At 46.0% G+C, this 22,044-nt stretch overlaps 1 protein-coding gene across 1 annotated transcript in view; it reads left to right on the top strand.

Annotated features, from left to right (window-relative positions):
- Positions 1-22,044, top strand: part of HORMAD1 (HORMA domain containing 1) — a 974,569-nt gene that overhangs the window by 450,718 nt on the left and 501,807 nt on the right. The window contains exon 14 of the mRNA XM_086947457.1: positions 4,820-4,887. Within this exon, the coding sequence (XP_086803583.1) occupies positions 4,820-4,887 (68 nt within the window). The remainder of the gene's footprint in view (positions 1-4,819; positions 4,888-22,044) is intronic.

Below are 22,044 nucleotides of genomic sequence, written 5' to 3' on the forward strand. Positions count from 1 at the left end.
CCACGGTACCTCCGGATAAGGATAGCAAGGTGCAAGACTCATGGGGGAGAAGAGTTTGCAATACCTCAGCCTCTTTCCTCAAAGTCTCCAATGCGGAAGCACTGCTCGGCAGGTATGACAGAGCTCTGTGGGACTCACTTCAGAGATTTACTGTTAAACTTCCTCAGGAAGATAGAAAGGATTTTGCGGAGATTCTGATGGAGGGCGGTCAAGTCTCCAATCAGATTATAGGAGCGGCGGCAGATGGGACAACGCTGGCTGGGCATGGCTATGTACATGGAATCACAGCAAGGAGAACCTCTTGGTTACGCCTCACAGCATTGAAACCAGAGGCTCAAGCCAGAATCCTAAGCCTTCCTTTTTCAGGCACATCTCTTTTTGGAGCAAGTGCGGATGAGGAGATGCAACGCATGAAGACTGAGTTTGACACCCTCAAAGCCGTGGGGCTTGAGAAGAAAAAGGAATTCAGGAAGAAATTCCGTTCGAACAACAAGGGTTCTTCGAAGCAGAGGGTTCAAACCCCTCACTGGCAGAAAGGCCAGAACCAGCAGAGCCAACAAAAGTCTCAATACAAGGGCAAGGGCAATTCCAAAGGAAATGGAAATCAGCGCCAAGGCAACAACTTCAATAAGTCTCAGCAGAAGCAATGAATATTCACTTCCCCCAGCGCCGTTACCTACTCCAGTGGGGGGAAGCATTGCGCATCACAGGACAGAGTGGCAGTCCATTACAAAAGATCAATGGGTGTTGTCTACGCTGCAGAATGGGTACTGTCTTCGTTTTCATCGTCTACCTCCACCCGTTTCCCCGATGTCAACATCAAGCCACCAGCTACAAAGGTTAAAGAAGGAAGTAGCTACACTCCTCGAAAAAGAAGCCATCGAGAGAGTGCCGGTGTCCCAAAGAGGGAAAGGAGTGTACTCAAGGTACTTTCTGGTCAGAAAAAGGGCCAAAAGGAAGAATACAGGCCCATTCTGGACTTGAGAACACTCAATCTGCATGTACGAAAAGAAAAGTTTCGCATGTTGGCGCTTCACCAAATATATCCACATCTCCGGAAGGGGGATTGGATGTGTTCGATGGACCTTCAAGATGCGTACTTTCATATACCAATACGGCCCGATCACAGGAGATTCCTTCGGTTCCGGGTGGGGACCTCCCACTACCAGTTCAAAGTCCTTCCGTTTGGGTTGAAGTCGGCTCCCAGGGTGTTCACGAAGTGTGTCGCAGTGGTGGCGGCAGCTCTACGATGCAGGGGTGTCTTCGTATACCCATACTTAGATGATTGGCTGTTAAAAGGTCCAACTCCAGGCAATGTAAGGAATCAATTCCAGACATGCATAGAACTGTGTCAGTGTCTAGGACTGCATGTCAACTACAGCAAATCTGTTTCTCAACCCACTCAGAAGATCCACTTCCTAGGAGCTCTGCTAGACTCCGAGGTAGGAAAAGTGTTTCCTTCGGAGGAGAGACAGTTTTCGATAGCCCTCAAATGCCAGACAATTCTTCGCCACAGGTCTCAGAAGGTGCGGAAGATAGCCTCGCTCTTGGGGTCGATGGCTTCCTGCATCTTCCTGGTACTGAACGCCAGACTTCGGATGCGTCTTCTTCAGCAGGATCTGGAGGACAAATGGGACCAATACTCAGATCGATGGGACGATCAGATCACTTTGTCGGAGGTAGCTCAATCTTCCCTCCAGTGGTGGACGAAGAGACAGAACATGCAGGTGGGGATTCTGTTCCATCAACCTCCTCCCACACAAACGATCATCAGAGACGCATCGTTACAAGGATGGGGGGCGCAAATGGGTCCTCTACAAGTGCAGGGTCTGTGGTCTTCCAAAGAAAGCACATATCACATCAACTTGCTGGAATTGAGAGCGGTTCACCTGGCTCTCAAAGCGTTCCTTCCCTCGCTTCAGGAGGAAATGGTTCTAGTACAAACGGACAACACCACCACGATGTACTATTTAAACAAGCAGGGAGGAACTCGCTCAAGGACACTGTCTCTGGAAGCTCAGCGCATCTGGCATTGGCTTCTGGCTCGCAAGTTGTCTGTTCAGGCAGTCCATCTCCCAGGAGAGCAGAACGTGAGGGCGGACGCACTAAGTCGGCATTTTAAAGACGAAGAAGACTAGGTTCTCAATGACGAAGTGATGCACGACATTTTCCAGTCATGGGGTCGTCCTTCCATAGATCTCTTCGCGGACGACGCAAACAGCAAATGCCCAAGCTTCGCCTCCAGGTTCTATCGACCAGGAACAAGAGGGAATGCTCTTTCAATCGACTGGTCAGGGCAGTTTGTGTACGCCTTTCCACCCCTTCCGCTGATCCCGAAGGTGGTGAGCAAGCTGAACCACTTGTGCACAACAATGATCCTGATTGCCCCCGACTGGCCGAGGCAATGGTGGTACACGGACCTACTTCACCTATCAGTGTCTCCTCACAAGAGGCTTTCATGCAGGCAGGACCTGTTATCGAAGATGAACGGGAGGATTCACCATCCCAACCTTCCGTCACTGAACTTGGCAGCATGGCTCCTGAGGTCATTCAGTACGGCTATCTAGGGCTGCCACAGGACTGCATGTCCATTCTGAAAGAAGCACGGCGTCCTTCCACAAGACATTCTTATGCATGCAAGTGGAAGAGATTCTATATGTGGTGCATGCAGAATGGTCACAATCCGGTAAAGAGTCAGGAAGAAGCAGTTCTCCCATACTTGCTGTACCTGACTAAAGCAGGTTTGAAGTTTAACTCCATTAAGGTGCATTTAGCCGCTATACCAGCTTATAGGCGATCACCTTCACAAACTTCTTTTTTTCAGCTTCCAGCAGTAAAAGATTTCCTGCAAGGTCTGAAAAAGGTGTACCCTCCTGTACGGCCTCCTGCTCCGCCCTGGGAGCTGAACCTAGTCCTATCAAAATTGATGGGCCCTCCTTTTGAGCCCATTCATAAAGCTACTTTACAGCATATTTCCTGGAAAGCGGTTTTTTTGGTAGCGATTACGTCAGCCCGTAGGGTGAGCGAAATTCAGGCTCTCTGTACTAAAGAACCGTATACAGTTTTTCATTTGAACAGAGTGGTGCTTAGAACGCATCCTTCTTTCCTGCTGAAAGTGGTGTCAGATTTTCATGTCAATCAGCCTATCTCTTTACCCACTTTCTTTCCAAATCCCTCTACACCAGCTCAGAGGGCGTTACACTCTTTGGACCTGAAAAGGGTTTTAAAGTTCTATCTGGGCAGGTCCAAGTCTATTCGACATTCTGATCAATTGTTTGTTAACTACGGATCGATCAGAACTGGTCATGCTGCCTCGAAACGTTCTATCTCCAGGTGGATCGTTTTGTGTATCAAGCTTGCTTATCAATTGGCGCAGAAGCCTTTAGGGGGTACTCCTAAGACGCATTCCACTAGAGGTAGAGCAGCCACGGCAGCTTACCTGCATGATGTGCCCATGTCTGAGATTTGTAAAGCGGCGACCTGGAGGTCTGTCCATACATTTACCAGACATTACTGTCTAGATTCTGACACGAGAGCAGATACCCAGGTGGGCCAGGCCTCCCTGAGGAATCTGTTTAACAGCTGAGGATTTGGCTGTTATAATTTGGTTGGGTCATGTACTTCTCATTTACCTGCAGGTGGTTGATGGGCTTGCTATTCTATTCAGTGCTTATGACTATTGATGAGGATGCCCTGGAAGAGAAGGATAAGTTACTTACCTGTAATCCTAGTTCTCTTCCAGGGGTATCCTCATCAAAGTCATAAGCAACCTACCCGCCTCCCCAGGTAAATGAGATTTGGTACTGTTTTTCAATCTTGTGGTTGAGCCCTGTCTTCAGGGTTATGCAAAGAACAACTGACCTAACTGTCACCCCTGAGGCATGATGGGAAGCCTGGGGTCATGGCTGCCTTAAAGGCACGGTGCCAGTTTTTGTTGAAAATGGTTTCATTTTCTATGCTATTGTTTTTACAATGCAGCCTGAGGGCTAACAATGTCTATTTATAAGCAATTTTCAGGATTTATGAGTGGTTTACTCATTAAAACACAAAGTTCAAAGATTATTTGACCTAATGTGTTTGCTTTCTTTTGCTTCCTAAATAATTGCAGTGCGTGTATATGTGTTTACATTGTTTTTACCCTCAGTTATGGAGCTGCATTGTTGTGAGAAAAATAATATATGTACATACATATATGTGGAGCGAGATATATGTGTTTTTTTACGTATATATTTTTATATTGTTTCCGGGGTCCCGCACATGGGCGGGAATATTCAGTGCTTATGACTTTGATGAGGATACCCCTGGAAGAAAACTAGGATTACAGGTAAGTAACTTATCCTTACACATTCTGCCAAACAACAGTTGACATAATTTGTTTCTGAACAAAACTTTGAATATATACCTATCCTTATGTAGGACCCTAAGATTCATGAGCGTTCGAAAATCTTTCTAAGATAGGAGTGGGGACAGAGTGCTTGCAGAAGCAGATATGTGAAAACGTCATGTCTTGTGACAGCACAAGCCAACACCAGTCTGAGAAATCTAATTTTTCATTTTATTTTATTTTAAGTCGATTTGAAGACTTTTGATAGCCAATATGCGTGTGGATTTATAAAAGTTGCAATGCTCAAGAACTGTTCTTAAAGGTAAATAATCACTTGAGGTGTGCAGAGAAATGCCATTGTTTTTTAGCACAGTTAACAAAAAATGAAGTCCGTGTAGTATTAAGGAAAAACGGAGCATTTTGTTGCATATATAGATAATTTGTGAATAATGTACACCATTTTGGCATGTGGTAACGAGATGATCTTTTGTTTAGACGATTACAGAATGCTATCAGTTCAAGTTCAAATATACCAGCAGCGGGCCTGTGATGGACTTTTCAAGGTTAATATTGTCTTTGATTTTTTTTCCTCTTAACGTACTTCTTTTTAAACTTTAGCACTACAGACTAATCAATTCTTATTCATGCAGCAGTTTTTGACACAATATGCATTTTACTGGCCTGTTCTGTACAAGACCGGCTTTCTTAAATGGGACACAGTGGTATTTATACAGACTGTCAGCGGTATTATTCAGATTACAATTAGAACCATTACCAATGTGGAGTTTTTATGTATTCTCATATAAACAATATAGTGATATTGTTCATAGAGCACTTCATGTAAAAAAAACTGTTGCATTTCTTTGCATCATTGTAGAGGAATATCAGGTATAATAATGTTTAAGCTTTGCACCTAGTAAAAACTTTATCTGTCTTGCAGGTCTCATGGTTTGAAAAAACAAATCATGCGAAAAAAACATGCACATATACCCACAGGGGCTTTTAGTCTGCACTCTTCATTCAGTGGTGTTTTAATATATTGTTCACACCTTACGCCCATCACAGCATACAGACTTTCATTCAGTCCTCTTCATTCATTGGTATATTGACATGTCATGCTCACCTTACGCCCATCACACCATATAATGTCAGCCCACTTAATCCATTGGTTGTCTTGTACTGTAAGTGATGGCATTTTGCCTCATCACATGGGCACACCCGTCTAAGAAGGAATACACTTCAGTATCCTATCTCGTGCCCCTGGGCTCCAGGGCCACCTCTTTTTTAGGTCGAGGACCGACGGCTGGCTTGCCAGCCGGAAGTCGGAGAATTAATGTCTTTCAGTGTGTGCTTTAAACCCGCCTCTCTCTTCGTCTCTCCTCCATTGGCTGGCTTTCTAAACGGAGGCCAGCCATTGGAGGAGAGAGGCGTCCCTCGAAAGAAGCTCCGTCTCTTTCGGATTCGGGGGCGGGTTCGTGCTGTTCTTTCCACTTTTTAGCCACGCCCCTTTTTAGAACGCCGAACACGCCCCCGAATCCGAAAATTTCGTAAGCTTGCGGCCGCCATTTTTTTTTCTCGTCTGCCGGTGAGGATCGTCTTGTTTGTCCTGAGCTGCAGTGTCAGGGTAGCACTTTATCCAATTCAAAATTAGCCATTTTGTTTCCTGCCTGCCGGCTGTTCTCTCTCCCCTTTCTTTCTCCAGCCTGCGCAGTTCCCCTCCTCAGTCACCTTTCTCCCTCAGCTCCACTTGTGCTCTCCCCGCGCTGCCTTACCCCGGTTAGCCGGTCTCTCTTTGCAGAGGCTCCGGCCGCCCTCCCTCGCCCGCTCTACCTGTATGTATGTATGTGTCTTGCTGCCCAAACTTAGGCCCTAAAGCCATAATAACGTGGTGAATGCTGCGGGTGTTCTGCCGGCTCTTTCCACGTTTGCATTTTGGAATTGTGACTCAACAATTAAACGCGCGTTTGAGGGAAATTTTCAGTTCCGACTTGAGCTCATAGCGATTGTTGTTAAATGTTGTTGCACGTTTCATGGGTGGTCTGTGCCCTTCAGTCTGTCTTGTGCTCGGTGTCGGATGCCAGTGCGACAGCAAGAGCGCTTCAGGAGTTCACATGTACTTTTAAGAGCACAGCGTGGCCCGGCAACCGTGTGCGTGGCTTCTCAGTCGGTGCTCCAACCATTTCTCCTCCCAGGGAATTAAACTGGTTCAAACGATAGATCTGAAGTCCTAAAACTCGAACAAATTGCATTCTGTGACTAAAAATGTTGCTGTTGGCGCTACAGTCCTGCAAATTTTGAGGTGGTGAGTTTGATGAGACTCAGTTTTGGCACCTGCGCAGGTATGTGCTCAGCCCATGGAATCATTTTGGAGGGGTGAGTAAAAGGGGCGGTGCACTCGGTGAAGGTAGAGACGGGGTGGTTAGACAGTGCGCAGAGCAAGAGAAAGAGGCAGTGAAGTGAATGAGGCAGAGGCTTTACTGGGTAAGTGAAAGGGACATTGTACTAGATGTGAGGAAGTCAAAGCAGTGAGTGCACACGGTGGGGAAAGAGACTGCGTACCGGGTGAGAGAAAGTGAGGGCGCACTCCCGCACCCGACATTGCCATCTTTCCTTAAGGGCGTCGTGTCCACCGGGACTGGAGTTGGTGAGAGCGCAGTGGCATGCCATTTCTGCTTTAGATCTCCCCTTAGAAAATTAATATCGCTCGACAATGGGCCTGGTTGCTTTTGTAGTGAGCGTTCCACGCTTTCTTAAATCTCCCGAAAACTGAGCATGAGTTCTTGGAACCTGTGTTGCTTCTGAGGCGTGAAATACAGCAATTGGGTTCTATGCCAGTTTCTTTACATTTACAACTGTTGTACGTTGAGAGCTGTGTGGGCTGTGAGAACTGTGTGGGCTGTGGGAGCTGTGTGGGCTGTGAGAGCTGTGTGGGCTGTGAGGGCTGTGCGGGCTGTGAGAGCTGTGTGGACTGTGAGAGCTGTGTGGGCTGTGAGAGCTGTGAGGACTGTGGGAGCTGTGTGGACTGTGGGAGCTGTGTGGGCTGTGAGAGCTGTGTGGGCTGTGAGAGCTGTGTGGGCTGTGAGCTGTGTGGGCTGTGAGCTGTGTGGGCTGTGAGAGCTGTGTGAGCTGCGTGGGCTGTGAGAGCTGTGTGGGCTGTGTGGCGCTCTGTGTGTGTGTGGCGCTCTGTCTGTGTGTGTGTGGCGCTCTGTCTGTGTGTGTGTGGCGCTCTGTCTGAGTGTGTGTAGTCTGTGTGTGTTTAGTCTGTGTGGCGCTCTGTCTGTGTGTGTGTGTGTAGCGCTCTGTGTGTGTGTGTGCGTGTGTGTGTGTGTAGCGCTCTGTGTGTGTGTAGTGCTCTCTGTGTGTGTGTGTGTGTGTGTGTGTGTGTGTAGCTCGTAGCGCTCTCTGTGTGTGTGTAGCTCTGTGTGGATAGCTTTTTTGTAGGTGGCTCTATGTGTGGGTGACTGTGAGAGTGGCTCTGTGTAGGTGGCTCTATGTGAATGACTGTGTGGGTGGCTCTGTGTGGATGGCTTTGTGTGTGTGTGTGGGTGGCTTTGTGTGTGTGGCTCTGTGTGGGCGTAAATGCAATAGGTCATGCATTTGCGAGCGATTTAAGCTATTGGCATTGTAAATGACAATGCCATTTATTGAACGATTAAGCTATTGGCAATGTAAAAGACAATGCCATTTATTTATGATTAAAAAAAAAAAAAAAAAAGTAATGAGCAATGCCAAAAGCTCTACCTTTAATAATGCCGAGACCATTGCATTGTAAATGCTTGTTTTTAAATGCTCGCCATTTATTTATTTTTCATATTGACATTTTTTGCAGAAAATGCACCTTCATCAGGACCACACTTTTTGGTTTTGTGTTGTAATTGTTTTTGCAATCTGGTTAAATTCTCCATCCTGGCATTGTCTCTGATATTTAGAAATGTTGGAATATTAAGGCTCATGTGCTGGGTCATGGAGTCCATTTTTAAATTAAAATGTTTTCAAATTGGAAGCAAACTTAACAGGAAACACATATCAAGGGAAACATTTTCTGTCTTGTGTTTTTTAACTCTATCTTCCAAGTTGAACATACACTGTAAAGTTGATGAAATAAAAGAATAAGAAAGTAGGAAATGTTCCTACACTTAAATTGGTTGAATGCTGTAGACCTGTCCTGCCACTTGAATGATTTCAAATTCAGCCATGGTCCAATAATGCTCAGCATGGAGTCAGTCAGGCAATGAACTTGGTTCAAACAATTCCTTGTGTTTTTGATTGAAAAGGGGAATTTTCCTTGCTAGTGGTGACGGAATTAATGATTTTATTAAAGATAATGGGGCATGTATAATATGCAGCATCTATGTAATGTATTTTTCCTGGCAGTAGCAGTGAGAGGTGACATAAAGGCAGTGATGTGACGGGCACGATATAAGAATCTGTACCGAAGTGCCCTCTTATTGCAAGACAAAACCGAGGATCAGTGCAAACTTGAAGAAACAGTAGTCAGTTCTAACGACAACAAGATGGAGGACATATGACATCAGGATTCAGTTAGAAAATAAAACAGGACTGCTAGTCCTGGGGAGTGTTGAGATCAAGCGGCACCTCATAAAGATGCCCGGGTGCAGGCCGATGCATCAGTGCAGTAAGTACAACATGAAACGTGATCATAAAAAGCATTAGTATAGTCAGTATCTCTGACATTCTTGATCTATTCGCTATTCCAATGTGCTACCCAGCAAAGGGGAAAATATGCCATCCACGCGGTCATTGTGGTGGTCGCATGCATTACCACTACTGCGCAAGCCTACATAATGATGCAAGCACCCTTGTCTTTCTTTTTTTATTGACTGACCCAAGATGCCAGACACCTCCAAGATTGGGAGATCAAATGGATTTTTAAATGCATGAAAGGGCCTTTCTTGCAGGAGTGCCCAGCATCAAATGGCAACTGCAAGGCTCTCCAAAATTGCAAGTTAAATTCCAGACGCCAGACCAAACACTCCAGAGCGGTGGGAAGCTGCAGGGCAACAAGGGATACAGCTAAATGCACAGACAAATCAGGCTATTGTGGAGTTACAGTTGTCTTGATCAGACCCAGTAGGAGCATGAAGTATAGATGCATTGTGCTGCCAGATCATGTCATAGGAAGAATCACTTTGACGCAATACGTCCATAACCTGTATATAAAGAACAGACCGCGGTATAGACAACCAGGATGCAGTTAACATGTAATGTATTTCCCATCAATGAAAAAATGTAGCACAGCTATGCCAACATGCACTGAATGTGACATATAATGCTGAGACTAAATTTCCCCATCTGTCTTTATCACGTAATGTTAATTTCAAGAATATGGTTGTACTTTGTTTTGTATTCTTCCCCTCACCCCCTTTTTCTTCCCTTTTACTTTAAAATGATTGTCTTGTACTGATTATTCGAAAATGTTCACTATATAAAAAAAAGTTAAAAAGAATTGTAAATGCCTGCAAGGAATGGGGGGGCAATGGGGTGCCAGCGTGAGGAAGAGCTATAAAAAAAATAAAAAGCTGGGTGGGTGGCGAAGGGATTAAATGTAGGGGGAAGCAGCATACCAGGGAGTGAGCAATACAGGCTTTGGGGGGAGAAGCACAAAAGAAGTAGAGAGCAGCACACGAAGGACAGGGCAACAAAGAACATGGTCGGATATTTGGTGTGGGGAGAAGCACGTGAGGAAGAGAGAGCTAGAAAACCAATTCATTCTCATAGAGTGCCTAATAAAGTGCTGTGGAAGAATACAAGTCAGCAAATCAAAAGGCCAATCTCCAGGGAGGGACAAACTTAGGAAGGCGAAGAAAAACCATGAAATGAGAAGCAAGCAAATGAGAGTAACAATAAAGCCATCATTGGTATAGTCCACAAAAGGTGCTTCGCAACCAGATAGCTAAAAACCTTTTGTTAGACGAGACCAAAAAAATGCAGTAGCATGGTGATAATACATGAAACTGGCATGTAAACTGTATCAAAATAAAAACATTCAATGCTAATTCGAAATACTTATCCTTGTGAGGGAGGGAAATATATTGATCATGTTTTATTGACCTTAATAAAATCTTAGATTTCCTCATCACTGAAGCTAGGAAAATCCCCATTTTATCACAAGAAGACGGTAAAATGCGTAGCTTTAAATCCTGGAAAGGACTTGAATCGCAATGTGTTCAGCTGGAGTAAAGTAAAGGATTCTAAAAGTTACAGCTCAAGACCAGTTTGTAGAGCTAAGGATGTTCTTGAGCCTGAAACCAGCGAAAAGCCTTAGAAGACAAAACCCTGCAAGTAGCTTGATCTCCAGAGGAGGAGGTGTCCGAACTCACAGTGGGCATGTTTAAACGGGCACATGAGTTGGAGATGGCTTATGAAACAGATTGGGTGACTCGAAAGATAAAAGAAGCTGGTCCGAGGACTGGAGATGGTAAGTTCTGAAGATGTACTCCAAAAGTCAGAAGATTAACACAAAGAGCAGGGAAAGCTTAAAGTAAGGACCAGTGGGGAGGCTTTCTTGGTTTAATGCCGAAATGTATCACATGGACCTGTCCAGAGACAGATGGAGGTCTGTCAGGAAAGGGGGTCTGAGGTCCAAGACCCTGCTGAAAGAAATGAGACAAGTAGTGATCCCAAGTGTGGTGATAGAGCCTTCAAAAATAGGAAGAGAGAAGAATTTTGGGAACTTGGACAAAAGGAAGGAATGAATGGCTGAGACGTTCCAGGACAAATACTCTTTATAAGAGTGCAGGTAAGGGGGTGGTTGCCTTTGGAGATATAATTAAGCAGAGGAAGATGAGCTACACTAGTGGTCGATGTGGATGGTCCTGTATGAAATGGATACCTTTGGAAAAGTACTTTGAGAGAAAATTGGACAAGATCTGTAAAGAGGAAGCAAGGAGGTCCTGCTGTTGTGCCTAGCACCAACAAGTCAATTTTTTCCAGGCAGTATTGTAGGCTCATCTAGTCCCTGGAATCCAGGATTTGTCGGCCAGATGAGCAGCGATATCTGAAAGGTCTTGACATTGTGAAGATTCCCAGAAATTTCCCACACCAAAAGTTGAAGGTGGTACTGTAAAAAAGTGGTTGTGAGTATGGCCTTCTTCGTCCAGAAGGAGAGAGCTGGAGGAGGTGATGAATGTCCGTGGCTAGAACCAAGAGGTGAGGAAACAAGGCCTGAGCGTGTCAGTGGGGGGTGATCATGACCATTTTGCATGGGACGTGTTTAGCAAACAAAATAACCATGGAGAGAAGACTTAATAAGGGGAAAACATAGAGACAGAACTGCAACTAGTCCTGTGGAAAAGTATTTGTTGCCCAAACTTCAGAGTCGGGATGCCAACTCAAGAAGCTGAGAAGCTAGCAATTCAAGTGGAAAGCAAGGAAGACTATGTCCACGGGACCCCAAATAAGACACAAAGAAAGGAAAATGGCTGGATTTAGTCTTGAGTTGCTGCTGTCTGTAAGATGTATGGAGAAACAATCTACAGTATATTTGAGGCAGTGTTCCCAGAGATTTTGTGAAAGACCGGCTAGAGACTTGGATCTTGGCCTCCGCATTTGCTGACATATTTTGTCCTAGATAAGTTGTTAATGAAGAGCAGAATCAAACTGTGGGACCTGATTTTGGTGAGGCTTTTTATGGCAGAGGTTTCGGGAAGGAGCTGCAGAGGATTGACTAAGCCCAGTACCGACATCTTAAAAGTAACTAAAACACCATTACAAGAACATTATAGGCTTCTACCTGCTGTGCCCTCATCAAGGCTTTAACGTAATCTACTGTCAAGCAGTTATCCTGCAATATTTTCTTCACCTAGCTAAGCCAAGATGACAGATTGCTTTAATGAATGTAAAACTAGCATTAATTATGGCTAGCCAAAAGAACCCAGGCCAACGTTCAATTTTACAATTCCTTTGTTAAGCACTTAATGTGAGATTTAAAGAAAGTTCTGCATCGTAGGATCTTCATTGATAGTCACAAACCTTGAATAATTCTGTGCTGCTTGCGCGTACCCCGAACATCTTATTCCATATATGTCGTATATCCAGGAAAAAGATCTGATAGTGTTGATCACTGAAAGACATTTTCCATTCATTTGTAGTGTAGACTGTCAGTGTTGTAATTTCTTGGAGCATGCTGGTAGAGAATGAAGGAGGCAGGAACTGCAAAGCTTACAACACTTTTCATAGGAAACGGGGCTGTGTCAGAAAGCCTAGAATGCAAAGGAAAAAACAGTCTGATAGGATAACACTAGAAAGTACAAAATGTGACCTGTACCTTTAAGAATTCCAGAGGGACTCTGTAGGAGGCCGGCTTAGTATATGGTGCTCACTTATGTAAGTGTAGCACCCTGCACTTATCCAGACAACCCTTATGGTGATTTTAGTGGTCTTAGAAAACCTTAAAATGCTCTCCAAGTGGTAGCTGTGGAGAGCAGCCTTCAGGCTTAGTCCAGAAGGAGTGTAAAGCAGCTTGTTTTACCAGTAATAATCATATAGTGTAGGTTAAGTGAAAAAGAACCACAGAGTGTAGTTATAAAAAATATGTATAAACACTCACTAACACATTGCAAAATCTCCTACCCAGAGATATAGTCACAATACACACAATACTTTAGTAATAGCAAACGTAAGTAGCAAAAATACACAGTGGTCTCCAAGGGGACACCAAACCATATACTAATAAAGTGGACTGCGTACCATGACTTAAGTCTAGACTGGACCCAGAAGATGTAGAAGAGCCGGGGACCCATGGAACCACCCAAGGTAAGTACCCAGAAACCCCTCGGAGGCAGTGTGCAAAGTGGAAACACAACTGCGTGCTCAATACAAGTCAATGGGTAAGTAGCAGTTTTTAAGAAGAAGGACCCTTCTCAGAGGGCACTGAAGAAACCCCCAGGAAGATGGAAGGTTGGAGAGTCACCCCACCCGTGGATACCCCAGGAACCAGGATACATACACCAGGGAAGCCGGATGCATAGGTGCAAAGTGACGTCAGAAATCGCCGTAGACCACAATGGAGGACTTCAATGAAGATGCTGCTGGTGAAGAAGGGGAAAGTGTCCGGTGGAACCCAAAGGTGGATTCAAGATGAGAGGTACTTGCAAGCAGAGAGGACAGAGTCGATGCCACTCAGGGGTGACCAGGAGGCACATGAGACGAATGCCCACCGATGTCGGAGATGCAGGAGAATTGACAATGCCCTTGGAGCTGCAGCTGTGCGGACCAGGCGATGCTGTGGAAAACCAGGAGCTGTTCATGAGCTGTCCCACGTCGGACGTCAAGAGCCAGGGGGTCGGTGTCTGTCGGGAGCACCAACAAGCCTTGGCAACGGCAACAAACGTAGTATGCAAAAAAGGTGCAGTGTTGGGACTAGCAAGGTTGAAGGGACTCACCATGAGCAGGTAAGTCATAGCAGGCCCAGAGCAAGCAGGGGAGCCCACTGGAGCCAAAAAAGGCCCTCAAGAGGACCCACGGGCCGAAGGTACAGAAGTTGCATGAGGACCTCGAGCAGCTCACCAAAGGATAAAGGCCCACAGTGCAGAGGATGCGTTGCAGCTGAAGATCTTGGTTGCAGGAGATGCTTGAGGCTGGAGCTTCTTGGACGCCGAGGATCTCTTGTGAAAAGAATCAACAAGCCTTGGCAATGGCAAGTCGACGCAGTGTACAGGAGTACTCTATAGCAGTTCCAACGAGGGATACTGGCTTCAAACCTGCTGTAAAGACAGTGCAGGCCTCAACGGAGTTGCAGAACCACCACCTGTGTTGCTGAACATTTCGGAGTCAGTAGGAGCTCAGGAACAGTAGACCGGTCAGCTTTGTTGCGGTGCCTGCAGATGCAGGAAAGTGACTCTTTCACTTCAAGAGCGATTCCATCGGGTGTCTTGGATGTTCACAGGCCTGTAGAAGAACCTGTATGGAGCACAGGCACAGACAATACAGAAGACTGGCAGGACGACGAGACCAGGAGCAGCAGGAGTCTTCCTAGTTGCAGAAAGCGAAGTCCAAAGTGCCCAGACTCTTGAAGATGAAATGGTTTCAGATCTGAATCTCGTCCCATGATGAATCTAAGGAACGACGCACAGGTAAGCTCTTTAGTACCCTAAGGCAAGGGTTAGTACGATTCAGGGGTCTCTGCCTCATGAGGGGCTGAACAGTGAGGAGGATGCTCACATGTCCTTTGTCCAGTTTCATGCCCGAGCGGGAGTCAACAGCTCCCTGAACTGGTTCCAACTGGAGTATGCAAGGAGGGCACCAAATGTACTCTTCAAAGCAGTCTAGTGGTCCTGTCCAAATACACTAAGTCCTGTCTGGGAGGTGGGCACACCTCCCTGTGACATGAAACCTATTGTCCTGCCTCTCCCTGCTCGAACTTGGCTCAGCAGCAGGAGTGCAGGATTATGTCTCTAGTCGGCAGCAGCCATACTTTGCTGCCCAGGTCCTGAAGACTGGTACCGGGAGCACTGAGGGCCTCCCAGAGGAGCTTTACAGTGAATGGAATCATACCTACAACACCGTTTACGGTGTTGGGGTATGATTCCAACATGTTTGATACCAAACACAACAGGGTTCGTTACAGCCAGTGTAGAGTTAGCCATTGCTTAATGACGCATGGCCATTCGAAGTATCGTAATGGCGGATGCACTTACAGCACGGGAGGATGGACTTCAAGGGTTGTGGGGGTGTCCTGCTCATGCAGGGGCACCCTTACACTTGTAACCGAGCACCCTGCCTTCAGGATTGAAAGGCCTGCCTTAGGGGTGACTTATAGGTCTGAAGTGCAGTGACCTCTGATATAACGAAACTTATATCTGTCTTAAGTGGTGATAACACCAGCTTACACAGGCTGCAGTGGAAGGCCTGTCGGTACTATTTGTGTGGTCTCCCATGGGTGGCATAATACATGCTTTAGCCCAAGGAGGACCCCAGGTGTACCTATGCCCTGGGTACGTTAGTACCATATACTAGGGACTTACAAGGGCACATCAGTAGCCAATCTGGGGTGTACCGAAGTGACTCGCCATGTCCAATTTAGGGAAGAAACAGTGAGACTGGGGTCCAGATTAACAGGATCCCAGTCAGACTAGTCAGAAAAACATAATGACACCAGCAAAAAGTGGGGGAGACCATGACAGCAGATCCTACTTTTCTACAGACCCCATTCCACAGTGCCCTGCTGTGGAAATTTGTCTGTGAGACTCTTCATTTTTCTTGCTTCTTCTGACACGATCTCAGAACACCTCTGGTGATTTCTTCCCTTTTATTACTAATTTAAAACAATCAGTGCTTTTCAAAGCTTTTTCTTTGACATCTTATCACCTTTTCTGTCAAGTTAAATACTTTTACAGTTTTTCCTGAGTAGAATTCTGTCAAAAAGTCAGCTCTCTTCACAACGTGCCCTTCCTGTGGCAGAAAGAAAGCTTCCTTCAATGCACACAAGATTTGTGTGGTGTGTCTTATCTCGTCAGCACCTCCCAATAGGTTGTGACACTTGTACTAAAACGTTGAAAAGGACACGTAAAGACAGAGAAGGCATCAGACTTCGTGGATGAATGAGGATTTGAAAGCAGACAAAGAATGGAGGAGATTGGAGAGTTTTCCCTCTCTGCAACCTTCTGTGAAAAGGCACAAAACGGATAAAGACTCAATTAAGAGGATATCTAAATAAAAATAATCACATTCTCAACACCTTCATCATCATGCTTCATCGTCAAAGCATTCGACGTCAACACAGAGAAGTCTGCTACCATCATGCTTGCCTTCTAAGGATGGCTCAATGTGTATGGGAAATTGCCACCGTCCTTATCGACTGAAAGACTGATCTCAATGACAAAAACAGGTACGGCACTACCATTGTGCTTCTTTTAATGTCGGCATCTATGGCAAGACCTCGATCAACGTCAAGATCTCACAGATCAAAACACTCTACTTTGAAACGGCATGCCTCTCCTACAAGATCTCTGTTGCTGTCTAAGAGACAGCGTACGACGTTGAACACGCCTCTCATGACGTCGAACATCATTCATATGGAAATCTTTGTGCTCTTCCTGCTGGTTCGGTTCACCCCATCATATGGACCCTTCCTCTCCGAAACAGGTCTTCCATCAATACCTCCTGTTATCCCTCCTTCTGATCCTCTTTAGGTTCCCATGCAACCTCTTAATATTTCTCCTATGCATCGGCACTCAAGAGCTTCATCAATGTTGCATATCGCAAGTGGAAAGCTCCTTCATCTATAAAATCTCCCACTTGTCCTTGAACTCCCAGTCGCCCACTATCACTGTCAACATCACCACAAATAAGATTGCCTCATTCCTCCTCTTCATATACACCAACGTCTCCACCTCGCTCTCTATCTGGATCTTCTCCTGTTGATGATATTGTTACTTTTCAGGACGCTCTAGCTAGAGCTGCTTCTAAGCTCAACATGCAAGTTGATACCCCCCAACCATCAGTATCGGTTATACTGGAAACTGCAATCCAGAGTTACACCAAGGCCTCTTTTTCCTCTTCTTCCAGGCCTCATACCATTGTGCAGGAAAGATTTCTGACTCAAGCTACAGAGAAATTTGCGACTCTGAGGCTATTAAAGAAATACAAACCTCCTCCTCAGGATCCAGACTTCTTCAAAACTGATCATAAATCTGACTCTGTGATTGTCACAGCAGTTCGCAGGATCAAGCCTCTGCTCCGGAGACCATGCCTCCACCTGACTGAGAAAGCAAACAAATGGATGCAATTGGAAAGAAGATGTGTGGCACTGCATCTACACACTTACGTAATGCCAATTCAGCAGCATTATTGGGCAGATGTCATAGGGAGACTTGGGAAGGAATTAAGTCATTTATATCTGATCTTTCAGATCACAGACAACAGGATTATGTAGAAATTATCAGAGAGGGCTCTCTCATTTCCAACCAATCCATCAGTGCTGCTGTTGACTCTGTTGATCCGTCCACTACTGCGTTTTGCCATGGCATTTCCCTAAGATATACATCCTGGTTGAGACTATCCTCTTTAAAGCCAGACGCACAAGTGAAGATTGCTAATCTGCCTTTCTCCGATCCTCCCTATTTGGACAGCACACAGAAGAGGAAATGTTACGCATGAAAAATTAGGTGGATGTGCTTAAGGCAGTAGGCAGTAGGTTTAGAGGAGGAAAAAAAAATATTCAAACACTTCAAACCCAAAGAGATTTCTACCATAGGGGTCAAACCACTAGGTGGCCTTATCAATACCAACAACAACAGAGACAACCTCAACGGTCTTTTCAAAGCAGATCCCAAAGACAAAGCTCCTCTCCACACAAACCCTCACAAACCAAGTGAAAAAGTTCTCAATCAAAGCAATGAGGATCTCATACCCCCTCTACCGTTACCCACTCCAGTGGGGGAGTGGTACAGTCTCATTAGGAAAAGTGGACAAAATTAACAACTAAATATTATTCAGAACACCTACGCTCTACATTTCCCCAGTGCCCCACCACCAGCCCCTCCACAACAAACATAATGGCCTAGTTGCACGATTTCAAACTAGAAACATCTGTACTACTGCACAAGAAGGCCATACATGAGAGGGACAAAAGAGTCTATATGAGCTACTTCTTCGTCATAAGAAAAATCACCTACATCATTTTTGGGCAATCCTGAACCTCAGTTTCCTCAACAAATTTATAAAGAGAGAGAAGTTCAGAATGTTTTCACTGCACCATATTTTCCCGCACTTGAGGAAGAACGATTGGCTCTGTGCTGTAGATCTACAGGACGCGTATTTTCATTTCCCATACTTCCGCGTCACATATCATTTCTTATATTTCTTGTGGGCTCTCACCACTATCCATATGCGTTTCTACCTTTCAGACTCAAATCAGCGCCACAAACCTTTCCCAAATGTATGGAAGTGGTTGCGGCTCAACTAAGAAAATAAGGTATTTTGAGATAACCAAACTGGGACGATTGGCTCATCAGAGCAGTCTTTTCACCAAGCAAAGGATGACTAACCCACTGCACCGTATCTCCTGGCAAGATTAGGTCTTTAGTTTAATCAACAGAAGCAATACCGGTGCAGTGCTTCACATTTTTGGGAGCTACTCTGGACATTCCAAAAGAAGGCGTGTATCCTTCGGAGGAGGGAGTGTTTGAAATTCAAACAAAATGCTCCCAAATTCTACAACAGACCATGCCCACTGTTTGCAAGGTAGCATCTCTCCTAGGATCAATGGCGTCCTGCATCAATATTGGGGCAACACAACCTGTACATGACACCTCTACAGGCATGTCTGGAAGATTGATGGTCTCAAAGAGCAGGTTTTTTGGAAGATCGGATCCTCCTGATGTACAATGCACGCCAATCCCTTGCATGGTGGACCAACTCTAGCAATCTGCTGTCCGGAGTTCATTTAAAAAAATCAAACAACCCCATCTCAGCCAATCGTCACAGATACATCTTTAACAGGATGGGGTGCCCACATGAACAATTTGACTATCCAAGGACTATGGTCCCAAAAAGAAAAACCACATAAACCTTATTCAACTGAATGCAGTGTTACTGGCCCTCAAAGCGTCTTTTCTATCTCCGCATTCAAAGCACCTCATGGTTGAAGCAGACAACACCACCACAATGTTTTACATCAGCAAACAGGGTGGAACAAGGTCCAGACAGTTGTATTACCAGGATCAAACACTATGGCAGCGGGCTCTAGCAGAGGATTCTCCATTAATGCCTTTCACATCCCACTAGTTCTAAACATGGAAGCAAATTTCCTCAGCCCCTTCAACAAAGAAAACAACAAATGGGTCCTCAACGACAAAGTTGTAGACACTATCTTCCAAGAATGGGGCACCCCAACACTAGATCTTTTCCCTACCCACCTAAACTTAAAATCCCAAGACATCCCATCCAGAATTTCTGAACAAAAGTCTCTGAGCATTTCCCTTTTCATAGACTGGTAGACTTTATTTGTGTATGCCTTACCACCAATTTCACTAATTCAGCAGGTGATCCAAAAGCTACTGAGATCACGCATCACAATGATCGGCATCACTCCAGATTGGCCGAGACAATGGTGGTAGATGGACCTACTCCATGTATTCATAACCCACCACAAGCGTCTCCTGCTCAGACCTGCTCTCAAAACATCAGGGCAGAATTCTTCATCCCTCGATCCAACCATTGAATTTGACAGCATGGCGCCTGAAGTCATCCAGTATGGACATCTAAATCTTCCAAAAGATTGTGTTATTCTTAAAGAAGCAAAGCGCCCAAGGGCTTGCTGCGCTTTAAGTGGAAACACTTATGCATATGGTGTCGTTCAAAGAATTATGATCACAGTACAGGAAGACATAATTCTACCTTCTTTACTACACCTAGCCAAGTCTGGCCTACAACTGTCCTCCATAAAAGTTCTCTTAGCAGCTATCACTGCATATCATAAATCTCCAACACAAGAATCGTTTTTCAAGATTCCAGTTGTTGTTGACCTTCTGGAAGGCCTAACAAATGTTTTTCCTCCTTGCAGAAACCCCTCTCCTCCTTGGGAGCCAAACCTAGTACTATCCAAATTATAGGATCCCCCTTTAAACTGATCCATAAGGCATCGCTGCAACACATCATGAAAAACTGCCTTTTTGGTTGCAATTGCCGCGGCTCATACAGACAGTGAATTGCAAGCTCTATCTTCCGTAGAACCGTTTACAATTTTCCACCATAACAGGGTTGTTTTACATACACACCCTTCTTTCTTGCCCAAGGTAGTCTTAGATTTCCATCTCAATCAATGTGTTACTCTTCCTACCTTTTTTTTCAAATCCCACTTCTGCAGCAAAGAGAACATTACACTTTCTCGATCTTAAAATAAATCTTCCCAACTGTTTATAAGTTATGGGGCCATGAGACAAGGTTTACCTACCTAAAAGCAATCCCTAGCTAAGTGGATAATTTCATGCACTACCCTATGTTACCAGATTGCCATTAAGCCTTTACCAGGCAAACCTAGGCCTCACCTTGTGTGTGGTCAGACCACTCTCTGATCGACACCACATTCTCGGCGGCTGGTCGGATTAGGGTCCCCCCACGGGAGGGTGGCACGGCTCGCAAGTGGAAGGCTGTCGACCCCTCCAAACTATCGGATCATCTTTCCCAAACGTTTCCCCTGCTACCCAATGACACTGGCACCGACGAGCTCTGTAGGCTTGTGGCAGACTGGCTCACTACAGCCAGTGACATCTTCGCCCCCCTCACTAAGTTTCCCCAATCCCGGCACAGTCATTCCCACAAATGGTTCACCCCCCACTTAAAAGCCCTCCATTTAGAACTCCGCCAGTTTGAACGCAAGTGGAGGAGGGACTACTGCTCCCCAAGCAGAGATGCCTATGTGGCTGCACGCAATAGGTACAAACTTGCCATCTTGGATGCCAAAAAAACCTATGCCTCTGGCAAAATTCTATCTGCCCCCTGCCAGTCTAAGGAAATCTTTAAGGTGCTTAATGAATTCACTTCCGACCCCAGGACGCTCTCTACTCAGGCCCCCACACAGGAAGCATGTAATACTCTCAGCACCTTCTTTATCGAAAAAATCGTATCAATCAAGGACACCATACCCGTCACGTCTCCTGGCGCTGGATCTGTTTCCCCTCCTCACAACTCTCCCTCTTTCACACAATTTCCCCTTCTAGATTCTACATCTCTGGCCACTCTTGCTACCCGCGTTAAGTCGGGATCTCCAGACGACTGTTGTCCCCCCTCTATACTCCGGGACATCTGCCATTCTCTACCAGACTGCATTCTCCCCCTGTTAAACTCCTCTCTTTCTTCCGGTATGGTGCCGGGCTCCTTCAAGGAGGCCGTGCTGGTGCCCCTCCTGAAGAAGCCGGGGGCCGACCCCGCTGTCCCGGCAAACTACCGCCCTATCTCTCTCTTACCTTTCTTCTCAAAGATCCTGGAAGCCCACGTCACCACCTGTCTCTCTCAGTTTATCGAGAGTTTCAACTTTCTCGAGACCAACCAGGCAGGCTTCAGACCCGGCCACTCTACGGAGACAGTGATCTTGGCCGTGCTGGACGCCCTGAGAGACGGTGTTGACAAGGCTGTTCCCCAGGCCCTGGTATTACTAGATCTGTCAGCCGCCTTCGACACGGTGGACCACAACATCCTTCTCCACCGTGTCGAACAGGCTGGCATCCAGGGCCTGGCGCTGGCCTGGGTCAGATCCTTTCTGACCGGCAGGTCCCAGACCCTCAGCCTGGGCGCCTTCAGGGCTCCCAGAGAGCACTCGCTCTGCGGGGTCCCCCAGGGTTCCTCTTTGTCCCCTCTTCTCTTCAATCTCTATCTTCGCCCCCTTCTTTTTTCCCTGAGGCAGTGGGACGTCACCGTGTTTAATTACGCGGACGACCTGCAACTCATCTTTTCTCTTAACTCCCCCTCCGCTATCCCCAACTTTTAAGCAGTTATGTCCCACATTCTCCAGTGGATGGGCCATAATCAGTTAAAGCTGAACCCCGGAAAGACGGAGCTCCTCCTCCCCGGCAAGAGCGCCACCTCCTGGGGGCCTCAATTCTGGCCGGCGGACCTGGGCCCCTCTCCCACTCCTGTAGCCTCGGTGAAGAGCCTGGGGGTCACTATCGATTCCGCCTTATCCCTAGGGCCGCAGGTAGGGACCGTGGTCTCGTCCTGCATCTACCAACTGCGCAGGATCAGGAAAGTGGCATACCTCT

The sequence above is a fragment of the Lissotriton vulgaris genome, chromosome 12 (assembly GCF_964263255.1).
Source record: "Lissotriton vulgaris chromosome 12, aLisVul1.2, whole genome shotgun sequence".
NCBI lineage: Eukaryota > Metazoa > Chordata > Amphibia > Caudata > Salamandridae > Lissotriton > Lissotriton vulgaris.